The sequence below is a fragment of the Rattus norvegicus genome, chromosome 16 (assembly GCF_021556685.1).
Source record: "Rattus norvegicus strain SHRSP/BbbUtx chromosome 16, alternate assembly SHRSP_T2T, whole genome shotgun sequence".
Taxonomy (NCBI): domain Eukaryota; kingdom Metazoa; phylum Chordata; class Mammalia; order Rodentia; family Muridae; genus Rattus; species Rattus norvegicus.
In genome coordinates this window covers 34,942,920-34,959,623 of record NC_141549.1, presented here as the reverse complement: position 1 = coordinate 34,959,623, position 16,704 = coordinate 34,942,920, and the positions used below count along the sequence as shown (strand labels likewise).

General features: G+C 42.6%; 2 protein-coding genes across 1 annotated transcript; one reads left to right on the top strand and one right to left on the bottom strand.

The window, feature by feature from the left end:
* Nucleotides 1–16,704, bottom strand: part of Erich1 (glutamate-rich 1) — a gene marked incomplete at its 5' end in the record, with an annotated part of 52,793,804 nt that overhangs the window by 48,704,740 nt on the left and 4,072,360 nt on the right.
* Nucleotides 513–16,264, top strand: Cbr4 (carbonyl reductase 4). Its single transcript, NM_182672.2, is given in 5 exon segments — nucleotides 513–758; nucleotides 2,743–2,863; nucleotides 4,363–4,496; nucleotides 8,270–8,404; nucleotides 15,731–16,264. Coding segments are annotated over 5 exon segments (711 nt in total). The 5' UTR covers nucleotides 513–616; the 3' UTR covers nucleotides 15,910–16,264.

Below are 16,704 nucleotides of genomic sequence, written 5' to 3'. Positions count from 1 at the left end.
TCTTAGAGACAGGATCCCATTCTCTAGACCAGGTTGGCCTTGAACTCTCAGTGATTCCTCTGCCTCGACCTTCTGAGTGCTGGGTGTACAGGCCTGAGGCAGCACACGGGGCTGTGTTCTTTGACAGGACATCTACCCTCATAATAATATTGCAGTGCAAAGCCAATGTCTACAGTAACTTGGGAGACCACTTTACACTTGAACAGGTTTTGTCTGCAGTAAAAAATGTGGGTGAGCCAGGACAAGTCCACACTCAGAAGGACATAATGTGATTGCTAACTCTGGTTTTTCCTGGAAAGTCCACCATTTTAGCAACCCTATTATCTCTGAACAGAGGATTGGTCCTTTGTTCCTTGGTGCCAACTAACCAGGCATAGGAATAGGCAGTCAGCTACAGTTACTGAAATGCTCACAGGCTCAAGCGAGCAAGGACTACAAGTCCCAGCATGCAATGCAACCTTACAAGAGTCCATGTACACCGACGTCTAATTCTTGCGCCTTGTTCTGTGGCCCGGGTCGGTTGTCCAAAGAGCTTGTTGAATTGTTTTTCCAGTTGTTGTGCCTTTATTATAAGTTCTGTGTCTTAGGGATCCATCTTGCCGGTCCGAGGTCCAAGATGGACAAAGTCTGTGCGGTTTTTGGAGGCTCCCGGGGCATCGGCAAGGCTGTAGCCCAGCTAATGGCCCAGAAGGGTTACCGCCTGGCGATCGTCGCCAGAAACTTGGAAGTGGCCAAAGCCACTGCGAGCGAGCTCGGCGGTAGGTACCGGAAGGGTCCCCGCTGCGAGGCCAAGTTTAAGTGCTTGAACTCCAGTCCATGGGCCCCGGGCTACTGTCCGTGTATTCCAGTCTGCGCCCCAGATCTTTCGTGCCCCATGACCAAGCCCTCACTGCGGCTCTCGCCTACTCCAGGCAGACTCTGAGGACCCCTAACAAATAGCTGTCTTCCTCGAGGCCAGAGCTGATATTGAGAGACGCTTTGCTCAGGCCTCTGGTAGGAGAGAGTGAATAATGCGATTATACTGAAAGGAGAGACGTCAGGTACAAATGGCTAGGTTGCATTTTGCTGAGAGCTCTTGCCCTTTGTGAAGGCACACGACAGTATTTCAAAGAGAAGCTCTTGATAGGTCAGGGTGGCTTTCCCAAGCTCATTAATGACTTTAATAAGTTACTAATTTGTTTTCCCAGACCCTTTTATTGTATTTCAATTCCAGGTGCCCCCTCCCCACTGGTTATCAACGGATATTAGTCATTGAATTGCAAGTTTAAGTCTCAGTTGGAGAAGGCAACATGGAAGAATGGAGAAAAATACACATCACTATCAGGAAAGCATTGGGCCTATTATAGGTCTAAGTGTGTCTGGTGCCTGCTGTATTTCTTTACTTATATGAAAATAGCCTTGATATGTAACTCACACTGGCTTTGAACTTGTGATTCTGGTGTCTCAATCTCCATGTTGCTGAGATGACCTTACTGTGGTGCAACAGTGACATCTTTAGGACAGAGTACCCTTTGAACCTGCAGTGTAGTATCCAGTTTTCCCGGGTACAGGGGGTCTTACTATGCAGTTTAGGCTTCCCTTAGGTCAAGATCTGGTCTGTGCCTCCTCAGCATCGGGAACACAGGGGAGCACATCTGTTCATGCTGGTGCAAAGCCTCAGCACCTAGTCAGCACTGCTTCCAGTTTGCCAGACAACTGATAGTCCACCTTGCCCTGTGGACTAGTTAGTCACCTGTTCTTCCACTCTCCAACATGTAGTTGGTTCATCTTGGTGTATCCCTATCATAAATTGAGGAGCATGTGTGGTAACATGGTAGCTTATTAAATACACAGTACTTTTCCTTTGAAGTCTAATTTCCTGCGTATGGTGATAGGGATCAGGGAGTTCTACTGAGCCACCTCTCTGCCTACACTGACCACAAGCTTACAGTAGTAATCTCCTGTCTGAATGCCGAGACTGCAGGTATACATTAGTTATCATGCCCAGATTTTATTACCATTTTAAAAGTCACTTATTTTTTGGTTGGACGGGTACCTATATGCCATTGTGTACACATGGAAGTCAGAACAGTTTGTTCTTTCCTTCCATATGAGTCTCCAAGGTTCAACCCAGATGTCAGGCTTAGTGGAAAGTGCCCTTAACCAATGCGCCATCTTACTGGCCCAGACTACTTTTATTTTTAAACTTTCCAAGCTTATTTCTTCTTAAGGGTGGAGGTCTCACCCAGGATTGCTTGAGTCTAGCAAGTGCCAGCATTGTGGATAGCAGGGTACTCATAGTCCTTGTGTCTCAATCTCCCACTCAGAAAAACCCTAAAGCTCAAGGTAGGTCTCGGTAATGTTTTATTTTATGTACCCACTGTATCCCAGCATTTGGCAGGCTGAGGCAAGAGGAGCCTGAGTTTTGAAGTCAGTCCAGGCAACACAGTAAAAACTTTGTCTCAGAGTAGAAAAATCAAAACCAAACAACAATAAAACCAAACACACACACACACACACACACACACACACACACACACACACACACACACACACACAAAGAGAAGGAAGAAACAAACCCTCATTATTTCTCCTTCACTTCCATCCACTCTGTCTCTCTCATTGGTCTCCATGAGAACAGGAATCCAGGATATCCTTTTGTCTCTAGGCTCGTGGCTTACCTTAAGAGTCTAATGATAAAGCCAGTAAATTGAAAGTCAAGTTAAGATTTCTAGGTAATTCCGACCTAACTTTGTTTTGTAGGAATCCACTTGGCATTTAGGTGCAACATTGCCAAAGAAGGAGATGTTCACAGTACATTTGAAGAGATGGAGAAACATTTAGGTCCAGTAAATTTCTTGGTAAATGCAGCTGGTATTAACAGGTTGGTCAAAGATTGGGGTGAATTTCTGATACCTGTTTTAAAAGATTCTTTTCTTAATATGTTCATGGCTTAGTGTCTTTTTTTCCATTGCTATTACAAAATGTCACAACCAAAGGCTATATATAAAACAAAGTGTCCAATTGAGGTTATGGTTTCAGAGTGTTAAAGCCATGTTGGTGGAGTAAAGCCACCCTAGTAGCAACAGCCAGGAACTTGTACTGAGAACTGCGTCTGGGAGGCAGGGGTAGGGCACAGGGGAAATAGAGCCAGTCTTTGAAACCTCAGAGCCCACTCCCAGTGACATACCTCCTCCAACAAGCCATTCTCCCTACTCTTTCCCAAGCTTGGTCCTAAACTGGGGCCAAGAATTCAAATATATGAGCTATGGAGACCATTTTCATCCAGAACACCACAATTAGTATGATACAATATATTAGGCTATTTTATTTCTAACTGGAAAGACTTATTTCAAAAATCGTCAATCTATACATTCTTTTATTTAAATGATGTGTGTGTGTGTGTGTGTGTGTGTGTGTGTGTATCTTCATGTTAGTATATGCAGATACATGTATCCCCCAGAAGCTAAAGAGGGCATCAAATCCCCTAGAGATGGTGATACAGGCGCCTGTGAGCTACTTGATATGGATGCTTGGAACTGAACTTTCACCCTCTATGAGATCAGTGTGTGCTCTTAATCAATGAGCCAGTTCTTTAGCCTAGTTCTTTTATGTTGAGCTAAATGTCCAGTTGGCTCGGTCCTAACAGACCCTCACTGAATATCACCTAGCATGCCAGAGACTCCCTTAGGCTCTTCTCAGAGGAGAGCAGTGTTCTGAGTTCCATTGATCATAACAAGCTTAATACTGATGTATATAGGATAATAAATGTAATCATAATAGGATGAGGGGAGTTGTTATTCTTTTAAAGATGAGTTTAGGAGAAAATAGGTTTACAGTCTCGTTAAACAAGGCAGAGCTAGCAGGAAACCATTTGGTTGCTTGCTACTGTGTTTAGCCACTGGCAGGATTTATCAGTCTTTACAGGGGTGGAGAATCCTGCCTCCCCAGTGGTTCCTTTCTGGATCAACAACAGACAGCTTAGTGGTTTGAAAACCAAGTTCAAAATGGGATTGCTCAAAAGCTAGAAAGCACTGCGTATGCTATATTTTAAGTCGGAATTGTACATATGTTTTGACTTGATTTTTTAGAAAGATTTTCTTTTTGGTATTTTAAAATTGTGTGTGTGTGTATGTGTGTGTGCGTGTGTGTGTGCACGCGTGTGCACATCTGTATGCAGTAGCCTATGGAGTTGTGAAGTGGATGTTTAATACCCTGAAGCTGGGGTTACAGGTGGTCGTGACCTTTTTGACAGGAGTGCTGGGAACTGAACTCAGTTCTCCTGAAAGGGCCGTTGGCACTCTTGCCTGCTGAGCCAGTCCTCTAGCCCCTAGATTTGAGTTTTTGGTCCGGTTTTTAATGTGCCCACTGTTTCCTTTTTAGAGACAGTCTTTTAGTAAGAACAAAAACTGAAGATATGCTGTCTCAGCTTCATACCAACCTCTTGGGCACCATGCTGACCTGCAGAGCCGCTATGAGGACAATGATTCAGCAGGGCGGGTCTATTGTTAATGTCGGTGAGTGTCCCCTGGAGGGTTGATAGTCATTGCTTGTAAACACACCTGATTGTCAATGAGTGGCATACCAAGAATTAACATGACACTAGAAGCCATGGGATAAGTGGCATCTAGGTTCAGAGTTCTGAGACTGTATGGGATGGGAGAGGCCACAGTCGTGCACTTCCAGGAGACTGGCTGTTCATGAATGTCATATCGATTTCGTCACCAGTTTTGGTTTTCAGGAGAAGTCAGTCCACCCCCAGCCCCCCGTCTTTTTCTGGTCAAACCTATAATGATTGTAAGAGCCAAAGAGCCAGGTAACGAACTGCGAGATTGAGTTTCCTAGAAATGACTGAGGAGCTACAACCGTGCTACCTCAATGGTATGGCTGCCTAAACAAGGCATGGACAATGACAGTTGACATGCTAAGACAGAGGGAAAACTCATAGAGTACTGGAACTACAGGACACTAAGGACTGCTGAGAGCAGGTGAGGTAGCCTTCCCCAGGGACAAGCCCTGTCTTAGTTAGGGCTTCCAATGCTGTGAACAGACGCCTTGACCAGGGTACTCTTAGAAGGACAACATTTAGTTGGGGCTGGCTTACAGGTTCTGAGGTTCAGTCCATTGTCATCATGGTGGGAACATGGCAGTGTTCAGGCAGCCATGGTGCAGGAAGAGCTGCATGTTATACCTCTGAAGGCAAATAGGAGAGGATTGGCAAAGTCCACCCCTACAGTGACACACTTCCTCCAATAAGGCCACACCTATTTCAACAAGGACACGCTTCCTAATAGTGTCACTTCCTGTGGGCCAAGCATTTAAGCACATGAATCTGCAGGGGCCAAACCTATTCAAACCACTACAGGCCCCTAATTGGTTATCCTACTCCAAGTGGTCAGGCCTGATACGGTTACATACAAGCAACGGTAAACAGACTCAGCAGGTTGTAGTGTGTGTGTGTGTGTATTATATATAATATTAAAAAGAGACTATGCATCTGAGAGAGTGTGAGGGTTGGATTGGAGAAGGAGGTAGAAAATGATATTTTATTTTTAAAATTGTAAAGAAAATCAATCTAATTTTTGAAATTAAAAAGAAAGCTTGTAGATACGGAGTCTAAATAGCAGTTACGGCAGTTATGTGGATCATTAATCTGTCTACTGTCGAGGTTTGAAGAACATTAAGCTTCAGCTTTTCAGAGTGGAGGTAAGTAGCCTTTAGTTGGAACCACAGGGAAGAGGTCTTCGGGGTTCTTGTCTCTAGAGCAGAAAATGCAGAATAACATGGAGTTTAATTTTCATTTATTACTTGAAAATTGTAGTATACCATCTGACTACAGTCTTAAGTGATGAGCAGTACCTTAAAAGTCTGCAAAAGGGGGGATGCTGTTCTGTTAAAGGTCCCTCTCAGGAGGAATTGGTGACCTGTGACCCTCTGACATAGCCAGTTCAGATACTGACTGGGTTCTTTTTTTTTTTTCCATCTTTATTAACTTGAGTATTTCTTATTTACATTTCGATTGTTATTCCCTTTCCCGGTTTCCAGGCCAACATCCCCCTAGCCCCTCCCCCTCCCCTTCTCTATGGGTGTTCCCCTCCCCATCCTCCCCCCATCACTGCCCTCCCCCCCCAACAATCACATTCACTGGGGGTTCAGTCTTGGCAGGACCAAGGGCTTCCCCTTCCACTGGTGCCCTTACTAGTCTATTCATTGCTACCTATACAGTTGGAGCCCAGGACTGACTGGGTTCTTAAGACCTGTTACACAGACCTGAGACTGCCTGGATATCAAAGGACATATTTAAAATATCTTCATTTCAGAAAGTTTCAGAAACCTAAGTTAGTCTTTAAAATCATAGACTATTGCTAAGGCAGATGCGTTATAATGAGTGAATTTGCTTACTGGGTAGGAAAAACACCAGCTAGGCTGACCTTGGAGATGGATGTGTCGCTATCTCAGAAGTCATTACTGTGACCAGATGTGAATAGAGTGTGGCCTGAGTGCTGGTTATGAAAGCTTCTAGTGGACCTTTCCGCCAGGCCTACAACTTCCTTTTTGTCTTCCTTTCCCCCACACACCCCTTTCCCTGTCCACCCCTTTCCTTAACATGATGGCTTTTCTTTCTTCCTGTGCCACCCAGTTTTCTTCTTCTCTTAACTGAGGTGCCACATTTAGTAATGTGCCATGTGATAAGTCAGCTCATGGAGGACAGATACGTGACAGTGGTTCTGTCGATTATGATGGCGGTGACCCCACCCCAGACCACACGCTATTTTACTGTTCTTTGCACTTAGATACACATGTGCCCATCACTGTCTCTGATCTTCTGTGCACTCATGTTACATAGGTTTGTAAAACATGCTATACACGGCAGGAGTGGGCTATACCAGCTTGCTTTACGTGACCGTCCTGTGGGATGCCCTCACACTGTGCACCCACCTCACAGTGTATTTCTTGGGGGAAATTACAGTCATCAAGCAATGTGGACTGTACAGTGCAGGTAAACACTAGGCTCCTTGCTTATAATATAAAAATAGATTAATCTCTTTTTCTAATGTAATTTTGATTTTGTGTGTGCGTGGGCACACGCACATGCACGTGCGTGGGTGTTTTGTGTGTCTGTGTGTGAGTGTGTGTGTGCATGATTCCTGTTCAATTTGTATATTATAAGCACAGGCCAGTGGTGCAGAAAATTACTTCCCTATTTGTGTTTTGCAAGCATGTATTTGCATACAATTGATATTTGAATTACAAATTATTCTTACATATTTATTAGACAAGGGCACTGATGAATGTTTAGTTCAAGTACAAGGTGCATATAAACAAAAGTAGCAAAATTGCACTGTTAGGACGTTTTCATGATCAGTTTTGATTGACAGTAGTTTAAAGTTATGGGGTTTGTTCTTTTTTTTTCTTCAGAAGATTTGTTTATTATATATGTACACTGTAGCTGTCTTCAGACACACCAGATCTCACATCACAGATGGTTGTGAGCCACCATGTAGTTGCTGGGATTTGAACTCAGGACCTCTGGAAGAGCAGTTGGTGCTCTTAACCACTGAGCCATCTCTCCAGCCTGGGATTTGTTCTTATAGGTAGAAGTGAATACTTATTCCCATCTATGACAGAATTATAAATTAATCAGTTTTTATTTTACATCTTCTGGCTTTAACTTTTTTTCTGCCTGTGTTTGTTACTTTTCTGTTGCTGTGATAAAACACCATGGCCAAAACTGAAGCCAGTTTATTTTGGCTTACGGTCCTTGCGGGATACAAATCTGTCATGGTGGTGAGGCAAACAGCAGGCAAGGTGGCAGAAACAGGAGACTGAGAGGTGACATCTCAACCACAAGCAGGAAGTGGAGAGAGACCTGGGAGTCGAGTGAAGCCATATACTGCTAACATTCATCCCACCCCATGGCATACTCCAGCAAGCCCACACCTAAAACTTCCCAATCAGCACCGGGGCCAAGTGTTCAATGTCTGAGCCTAGAGGGACATTTCTCATTCAAACACCACACCTCAGACCCAGCATTTATTGTCCCTGACCTCTTCCCACCTTTCATGTAACAAATCACACAAGCCTCTCTCACATTATTGGTGGTTTGACATAATTTTTGTTCAATTTCTCTTTGCCTTGTGTGTCTGGGTTACCCCAAGGACCATGGTAGAGTCTCATTTTAGCAAAAATGAGAGAAGGTGGGTTTTCCTTCCTGATTTGGTGACTAAAGGATATGAATTGTCAAATAACGATCTGATTGGCTTGTCCTTGCCTTCTTCTTTTCCTGCAGGGAGTATTATTGGTTTAAAAGGCAATGTGGGCCAGGCCGCATATAGTGCCACCAAAGGAGGGCTTATCGGGTTTTCACGCTCGCTTGCTAAAGAGGTTGCCCGGAAGAAAATCAGAGTGAATGTGGTTGCACCAGGTCAGTGACAATGTCATACAATAACTGTAGTATGATTTACTGATATAAGGCAGGCCACTAGGTTGCCGGTTAATTTGTTAATTGGCAGTCATTAATTGACATTTGGATAGTGGCCCTCTAAAGTCATTGTTGAAAGAAATAATGAATTAGTGACTAAAAAATCCCCTGTCTTGTTCCTCTTATCTTACATAAAAATCTTTAATTTTTTTCACCAGTCAAGGAATGAATTATGGTAAGAAAACCTTGGAGATCACCTTGTGTTTTGAGATAGGGTCTTTACCATGCACTGTAGTACTGGGATTGCAGGCCTAGCTTGTTCCAGCCACACTGACAATTTAGAAAATTGTGACCAAGGGTCTGATGAGATTTATGCAAGGCTACCTGGCTGTCTCATGGGAAGCTGAAAAATATGCTCCTCAAGGCTTCCTTTTGAATCAGATTGATGTCTTTTATCCTTTAGTTTCCTATTTATGTATTTATTTACTTATTCTTACTCTTCGGTTCACTTGTATATTGTTTGCCCCTTTCTAATAAAAGATGTCAAATTCAGATATGTTTGGCTTTTATTATTGGCTGGGCTGTTAGAAATTGTTCGTTAGGTATTGACTTGATTTCCTAACAGAGTGGATGTTTTCCTATACTTTGTAAGTTAGAATAGGATCTTTTGTATACTTATGTATTCATTTATTTGTGTGGGAACCTATATACTTCTGTGTGGGTGCATGCACGCTACTGCACATGTGGTTATCAGAGCATAACTTGCAGGAATGGGCTTTGTCCTTGCAGCATGTGGGTTCCATGGATCAAACCCAGGTCATCGGACTTGATGGCAGGTGTCTTTCCCTGCTAAGCCATCTTGTTGGGCCTAGGTAGTCTCTCTTTGTCTTGCAATTTTATATACTTAAAAAAGTAATCCCTGTAGTCACTGAAATAGCCCTGTTGGGAGAGTGTTAGATTGAAGAATTAATCCCCTGTGTAAAGTTAGCTTCTGACACTGACGTCAGCTTAGATGAATACTTTTGAAGGAAAAAGGAAAAGAGCCTCAGACCAAAGCTTTGCATGAAGAGCTGCATTGTTATCACCTAGGCCTGGCCTTCTGCTTCTGTGTGCTCTGTGCAGGCTGTCACCGTTAGTGTTGGCTGAGCTAGCCATCCGTGGGGTTGTTTACTTATCTCTCTTCTCAGGATTCCAGTGGTATGAGTAATGAGGAGTTAATCCTATTTTTTTGGTGATGTAATAGCTGACTGTCTGAGAGGAAGGCTCATCTTCCCAATTCTCATGGACTCATGCAGCGAATGTCCTAGGGTGCCTTCCTCTGCCAAGGCTGTGCTAGGTCCAGGAGCAATAGAAACGAATGACGTGTTTCTGTTATAAGATCCAGAAACAGTTGGAAAGAGCCCTGCAGTGTCGTGGCTGAAGGTAGAGGAGTGATGTGTACCATGTTAGGAAGATGCTGAAGCAGTTTAGGATGGATTAGTTGTCAAGGCAACGGCATGGGTGCTGGGAATCCAGTTTCTATGCAAAGGAGATGTTTGGAAGGTGTTATGGAGGTGCCATAGAGCCTTTAGTAAATATCATATTTTTCCTGTGCAATTCATATTGGGGATAAAAATCTGAAAGTGACCATTAGTAGGGTAGCCTTTGTAATACTGTTTTGTATAATATATATGTATGTACATGTAAAATATATATATATATATATATATATATATATATATATATATATACACACACATCTTGTTTCATAGTACAGATTGAAAAGACAAGATTAAATCAATTTTATGTTATCTGTTGACTTAATTTTGATATTAAGATCTCTCGGCTTCTGGACTAGATCTTTAAATAAAGCTAGCAGGTGTGCACTCACGGTGTACTTACCTGTGCACTAATGTCTGGAGAGCAGTCATTCATTTCTCCAGAGTGTTTTTTGAGACAGGGCCTCTCACTGAACCTGAAGCTCTGAAGCTCACTGTTTGAGCTAGACTGGCTGAGACTAGTGAGACCCTGTGACCTGTTCGTCTTCTCTGCGTCTCCAGTGCTGGTCCTCTTGTGCTGCCTTGCCTGGCTTTGATATAGGTCTAGTATATCCACACTGTGGGCCTCATGCTAGTACAGTAAGTGCTTTACACACGGAACCATCTTCCCAGCCCTTAGATCTCGAGCTTGTTTCTTTTTATGCCAAGTTTTCCTGATTCGCTTTAAGCGGAGGTTCTAAATAACAGAAGAACAGTTGAAAAGCAAATTGTAGCATGAAAACCAGGAAACAGGACAGATAATAATTAGACTGTCACTCCATCCTGAATCCTTGACTGTTCTGCTAAGTGTTGGCATTTTCAACTTGGCATATAAAGTTGTCTTTGTGGATGAATCTCCCTAATTGAAAATCAATCTGAGAAATTATATTTGATAGATTGACTCTTGTCAATTTCTTGTCAAAAGTGAAGCAATGGAATGTCCTTTCTTCAGAGTTTATAACATAAGAATTCTCATGGCTTTCAGGAGCCAGCGCATCCCAGAGTAAAGAGCTCGAATTTTAATGGCGGGCTTTGAGGTGTGGCCTAGTGCTAGAGCATTTGCCCAGCATGTACTAGGCCCAAGTTTGATTCTGGACACCTTACCCCTCTGTGTTGGGTTGTCATTGTATGTCTGGTAGGAAGTACGGTGTCTTTGCTCTAAGTTGCTGGAGTGCACATCTTTTCACTTATTGTGTTTGATCTAAGGAGGAGTGGCTTTGTAGCCAGTTGGAAACCTTTAAGTGTCCAGCAATGCAGTAGTATTCTCTGTTGGACAGTGGCACCTACTGGTAGTTTATAACTTTTATAGCCATAGCAAATCTTTTAAATACATGAATCATGAATGTAGAGTATGGAGAGTTTCCAGAACTTTACAAATATGAAGAACAATCCTGGAGAGAGCCTTTTAGGGCCAAGGAAAGAAGACAGACTGGTAAGACAAGCATTAGGATATGAGGGGTGTTCAGGGACCACTGGTATCTACTCTTAGCTCTGTGATGTATGGGTTGGAGGGGACCCAAGAGATCATTGATGTATAATGCATTGGGCTGTGAATGTATGTCTAAGTGAGGATTGCATGGTTCGTGAGCTTCAGCGTAAGAGAACATTGACATTTGGTACAGCACTGAGCAATTTATCATAAGAGACTAGTAACATTCCTTAGTTAATTTCTGATGAACTAGAACAGGTCTGTGAGGTCTGAGAAACTGCAGACAGAGTAGGTCAGAACAACTATATTGTAATGATAGCATGACAGTAGCTCTGGGTAAGACCTAGACATAGAGCTAAAAGAGGACCCCGGCTCTTGTATTCCATGGGCTTTACCTAGTGATTGTCAGCACTGTTCACTCATAGTACGAAAACCACACCAAGGCAAGGTGTCAGTAATAAGGGAAATGGAGGGCACAGGGGCCATGGCAGTGTGGTCAGCACAGGAGCAATGTGCAGTAGTTGTGTAAATCTACAACACATTAAACATAAAGTCCACGAATTAAAAAGACACTGCAGATCAAAGAGAAGGATCTTTAGGAATATGTTTGTTTTCCACATTAAATATAATCTAAGAGGAAAAACTAGTATATCAGGGCAAATTCTTCCCTTTCTTAAAAAATAATTATTATTTGTGCCACCTGTGCACATGGCACAGTACAGTCAAGGTCAGAGGATGTGAAGGAAGCTGGTCCCTCCACCCACCTTTGTGTGTGTTCTGGGGATTGAACTCAGGTCCTCAGGCTTTTGCAGCAAGTGTCTTTACCCACTGGGTCATCCCATCAGCCCACTCCCTTCTTTGCTTTGGGAGAGAGGCTGTGGTAATTCCTCTGCCAACGGACATGCTTACTTTGCAAACTGGTGGCCCCATTACTTTGTGGGGGCCCTCTTTTCCTGTAGTGAATGACTGCACACCTTATATTTGTATATAATATGTGTAAGAAATGAGGACTTTTCCAGGGAGCTGTTTCCCAGTCTTCCAGTAGAGTCAGTCATGATGATTTCTTATTCAAAAGCCAACCATGTGCATCTGGAAGGAAACCTCAGGGGCCTGCCATCTTCTGTTTGCTCATGTTGTGATACACAGACAACCCAGGATTAGTTAGTCCAGAGTGTGTGTCTGTCACAGCTTTACAGCGTCAGAGAGGGCACAGAATCTTGATTCATGAACCCGAATCCAGTGGTCTCCTCACCACAGCAAGCAGCACCAGGCCGGCTGGAAGCGGCCTGAAAGCAGCTCACCTGTATGACAGGGGCTCGCAGACCTTCGCTACTGCAGGGTCTCCTGCCTATTTTCCTTGTTCCTTTAAATTAAAATATATCACTTTTCTGCCCAATTTATGGAGTTAGCATAAAACTCTTCATGCCAGTTTTGTTCAAATTTTAAAGAGTAAAAATCAGTTGTATCATGAGTTCTTTGATATTGTTTCTTTTGTAAGTTAAAAGTTTTGAGGATATCCATGAATACTGGCTGTATTTACGTCATTTCCACCCCCACCCCCATCTCCTCCTTTCCCCTCTCCTCCCTCTCTATGATCTCTTCTTCAGTTACTCTTTGGGACAGGTGCGTGTGCTGTGCCGAGTCCTGTGGAGTGGCTCCTGTGTGTTTGTGGTTGGTGCTGACCACACGGGCCTGGCTTGCCGGTTGCAGTTGTCACTGGAGGAGACGGGTTCTCCTCTGCTCAGCAGCCTTTAACTGCTCATGGCTCTTCATCCAGGGTCAGGCCTTGTGAATCCCCATCCATGCTGCTGGGTCACTCACTGTGCAGAGCACAATTGTTTGGGTGGCCATAGTGTTGAGACTTCATGGGTGCAGCTTCTCCATCATATGCAGAGGGAACGTCCTTCATAGCAGACACTCTAGTCCTCTACAATCTCACGCCTCTTCAGCCATGTTCCCAGAGCCTTAGGCTAGGGATTGTAACATGAAGTTTTTAGCATTAACATTAATTATTTTATTTTACTCAACTTCTCTAACCTGAAGTGATCGTAGGGTTCATTCTTTCTGGGGCATCCTTGAAAACAAGTTTGCAAACACACAGCATTGGGTTTCATTGAACTCATGGGTTCTTGAGAGAACCGAAATCTTCTGGCTTCTGGCTTCTCACTGAAGACCAAGCCAGGTGTGGTGGCACACTCCTTTAATCCCAGCACCCAGGAGGCAGAGGCGGTGGATCTCTGTGAGTTTGAGACAAGCTTTGACTACAGACGGAGTTCCAGGCTAGCCAGAGCTACACAATGAGACCCTGCTTCGTAACAGCGCGTTTGTTTGAAAGTCTGCAGAGGCATTGTGGCTCTATCTGTGTCAGCTGCTGCCTTTATCCCTTCCTGCCCACACTGTATGTGAAGATGAAGGTAAATGTTGCTGACTTCTCAAACCTTTCTGGCAGAGGGATTGTGTTTCAGAGTATATTCTCACAGGCAACACAAAATTAGTTCTGTTATTCTGCCCTCATTATAGACTGCATGTATCAGAATTTTCATATGTTACAATAATTTTATCAGAGTGCAAATACACACACACACACACACACACACACACACACACGGTCTAAAAGGAGGAAAACATTAAAAAAAATCATCACCTGGAATATAATTCTGGTGACTACTGTCACTTTTCACTCTGGTGTTAGCATTTTGGAATGTATATTTTGCCTTGTTTTCAATAGTGACATAATGGGATCCACTTATAACCTGTTTTTAAGATTGCAGATGTGAAATCTTCAAATATGATAGTGAACAGTGGTCTATGCCATGGATGTATCAGGTCTTAACCCATTCCTTGTTGAAAGACTTTACAGTTTGTTTCCAGATTTCCCCAGGAACCTCTCACTATCTTAGGTAGAAAAAAAAACCTACAGTGATTTTTCACAGGACTTTAAAGAAAACATTTGAGATTTCATAAATGAAACTCCAAAGTAAAGTTAATTATATGGTATTACATAATAAACGAGCAGCTGAATCCAGTATTTAGCTCCCATTTATCAACATGTCATTCGTAAATGGCAATATAGTTAAGCTGATTTATAGTTTAATTTATAAATGATTTAGATTTAACATAAACCAACTATTTTTTGTGGGTGCACATGGAACCTTCACTTGCTGTGGCTTGTCTGACTTTAAGTCCACCTTTTATCACTTTGAACCATAAACTTTCACCATACCTGCCTCTCTCATGAAAGCTAGTGTTGGCTTTCTTTAAAACCTAGTGACTGAACCTGGGCGTGGTAGCATAAGCCTTCAATCCTAGCACTCAAGAGGCAGAGAGGTGGATTTTATTTGAGTTTTAGGCTAGCCTGGTCTACATGGTGAGACCATGTCTCAATTTTTTTTTTTTTAGGATTAATTAGTGAACAAGAAAGTATGTGGTAAAATTTTGTTAGTGCTATATATTTGTCTGAGACTATTCTTGTAGTTGTTTCATAAACCTATAGTTGATCCTGGTGTGTGTGTGTGTGTGTGTGTGTGTGTGTGTGTGTGTGTGTGTATGTGTGTGTGTGTGTGTGTGTGTATTGTGCATACATATATACAATAATCCTACTTGATATTGTAGAACTCATTTTAGAACATGCTGTCTGCACACTCTATTGCATATGTACCAATACTGAGTTAAAATTTGATCTTTTGTGTACATCCGAATCCAGGTTAGATTCAAATGACCATAGGGCTTTTTTTTTATGTGGACTTTGGAGTCTTGGGCTACCCCCTTATCAGTTATCATGGTTTGGTAAATGGAATGGTCTAATCCTTATGAGTATTACAAAATCAGTTCGTGATACCATCTTTGTGATAGCGTCTCTCAATACTGTTTTGTCCTTTCTACCCCACCTGTGTGAAAATCATTTCTCTGTCATTTTATTTACAGCATTATAAATGAATTCACAAGACTTTATTACATTACAATTAAATGTGACAATTACTTCCTCCCTCCATGGATTTTAGTTGTTCAAAGAATATATTGTGTTTCATTCATGTCTGTACCTCCTGTTACAGTCAACAGCATTGTCTTTATTTTTACTAAGAGCTGAGCTGTGGACTTGAGAATTAGGCATTTTTGTTTTCAATAAACATTCATTGAGTTAAAGTGAATAAAATTGTACACTTAAGTAATTGCTAATAGTACTCTGTTGTTCCTAAACAATGTTTATTAATAATGTCAAGTTCTCAGAAGCAAATTCTCTCTCTCTCTCCCTCCCTCCCTCCCTCCCTCCCTCCCTCCCTCCCTCTCTCCCTCCGTCTCTCTCTTTTGCAAATTCTCTTAATAAGAGTTGAAAACCCATTTTTAGTGTTCATACTTTTCAATTGATTAACATTTCTCTTTTAGGATTTATTCACACGGATATGACAAAACACTTGAAAGAAGAACATTTCAAGAAAAACATCCCTCTTGGGAGGTTTGGAGAAGCTCTTGAGGTGGCACATGCCGTTGTGTTTCTTTTAGAGTCACCATACATCACAGGACATGTTCTTATCGTGGATGGAGGATTACAGCTCACTGCCTAATTAGAGATGATATTACTGTAATGGTGATCTGGATCAAGCACACATTTTCCTATTAATTAGACAATCATATCTATATGGGTGACATTTGCTAATGGAAACAAATTAGCTAATGGATACTACAAATGATTCCTTCCATCTTTGTATGAACATGTCTCAAAACAAAGTGTGACTAGTTGTAATCTAAAAGGTGTGAAGTCTCTGTCTTTACAGGCAGCAGCAGTTTTAGTGCATGGACATTCTGTAAGGGCTACACATCAGTATTAATTTCTACATTTTTGCCTTGGAAGTAGAAAATTCTGTTGTCTAATTGTGATATACCTGTATCAAGCCGGATGTTAAAGACTTCAGCCTTCTAGACTGTTGTGGTCCTTTTTTTATTTCTGGTAGAACACCATGACCAAAAGCCACATAGGGGAGTAAAGGCTTTCCCGATGCTTATGGTCCCAGATGGCAGAGGCCATGAAGGCAGGGAGGACGGGGGCAGGCAGGAAGAGCATGGTGCTAGGAATAGAGTACTTGCTGGCCACACTTCATCCACACACCGGAAGCAGAGAGAGCGAACAGGAAGTGGGGCCAGGATGTAAAATCTCAAAGCCCGCCCCTCCAGCAAGGCTTCACCTCCTCATGGTTCTTTATCTTTTCCAAACAATGCCACCAACTAGGGACCAGGTGTTCACACATGACATTTCACACTCAATCTACCACATTACTTGAGCAGCCTTGCTGAGGGCTGCCTTTGTTTGTTTTGCATTTTGAGGCAGTATTTCACTATACCTTCTGCATAATATTGTATCT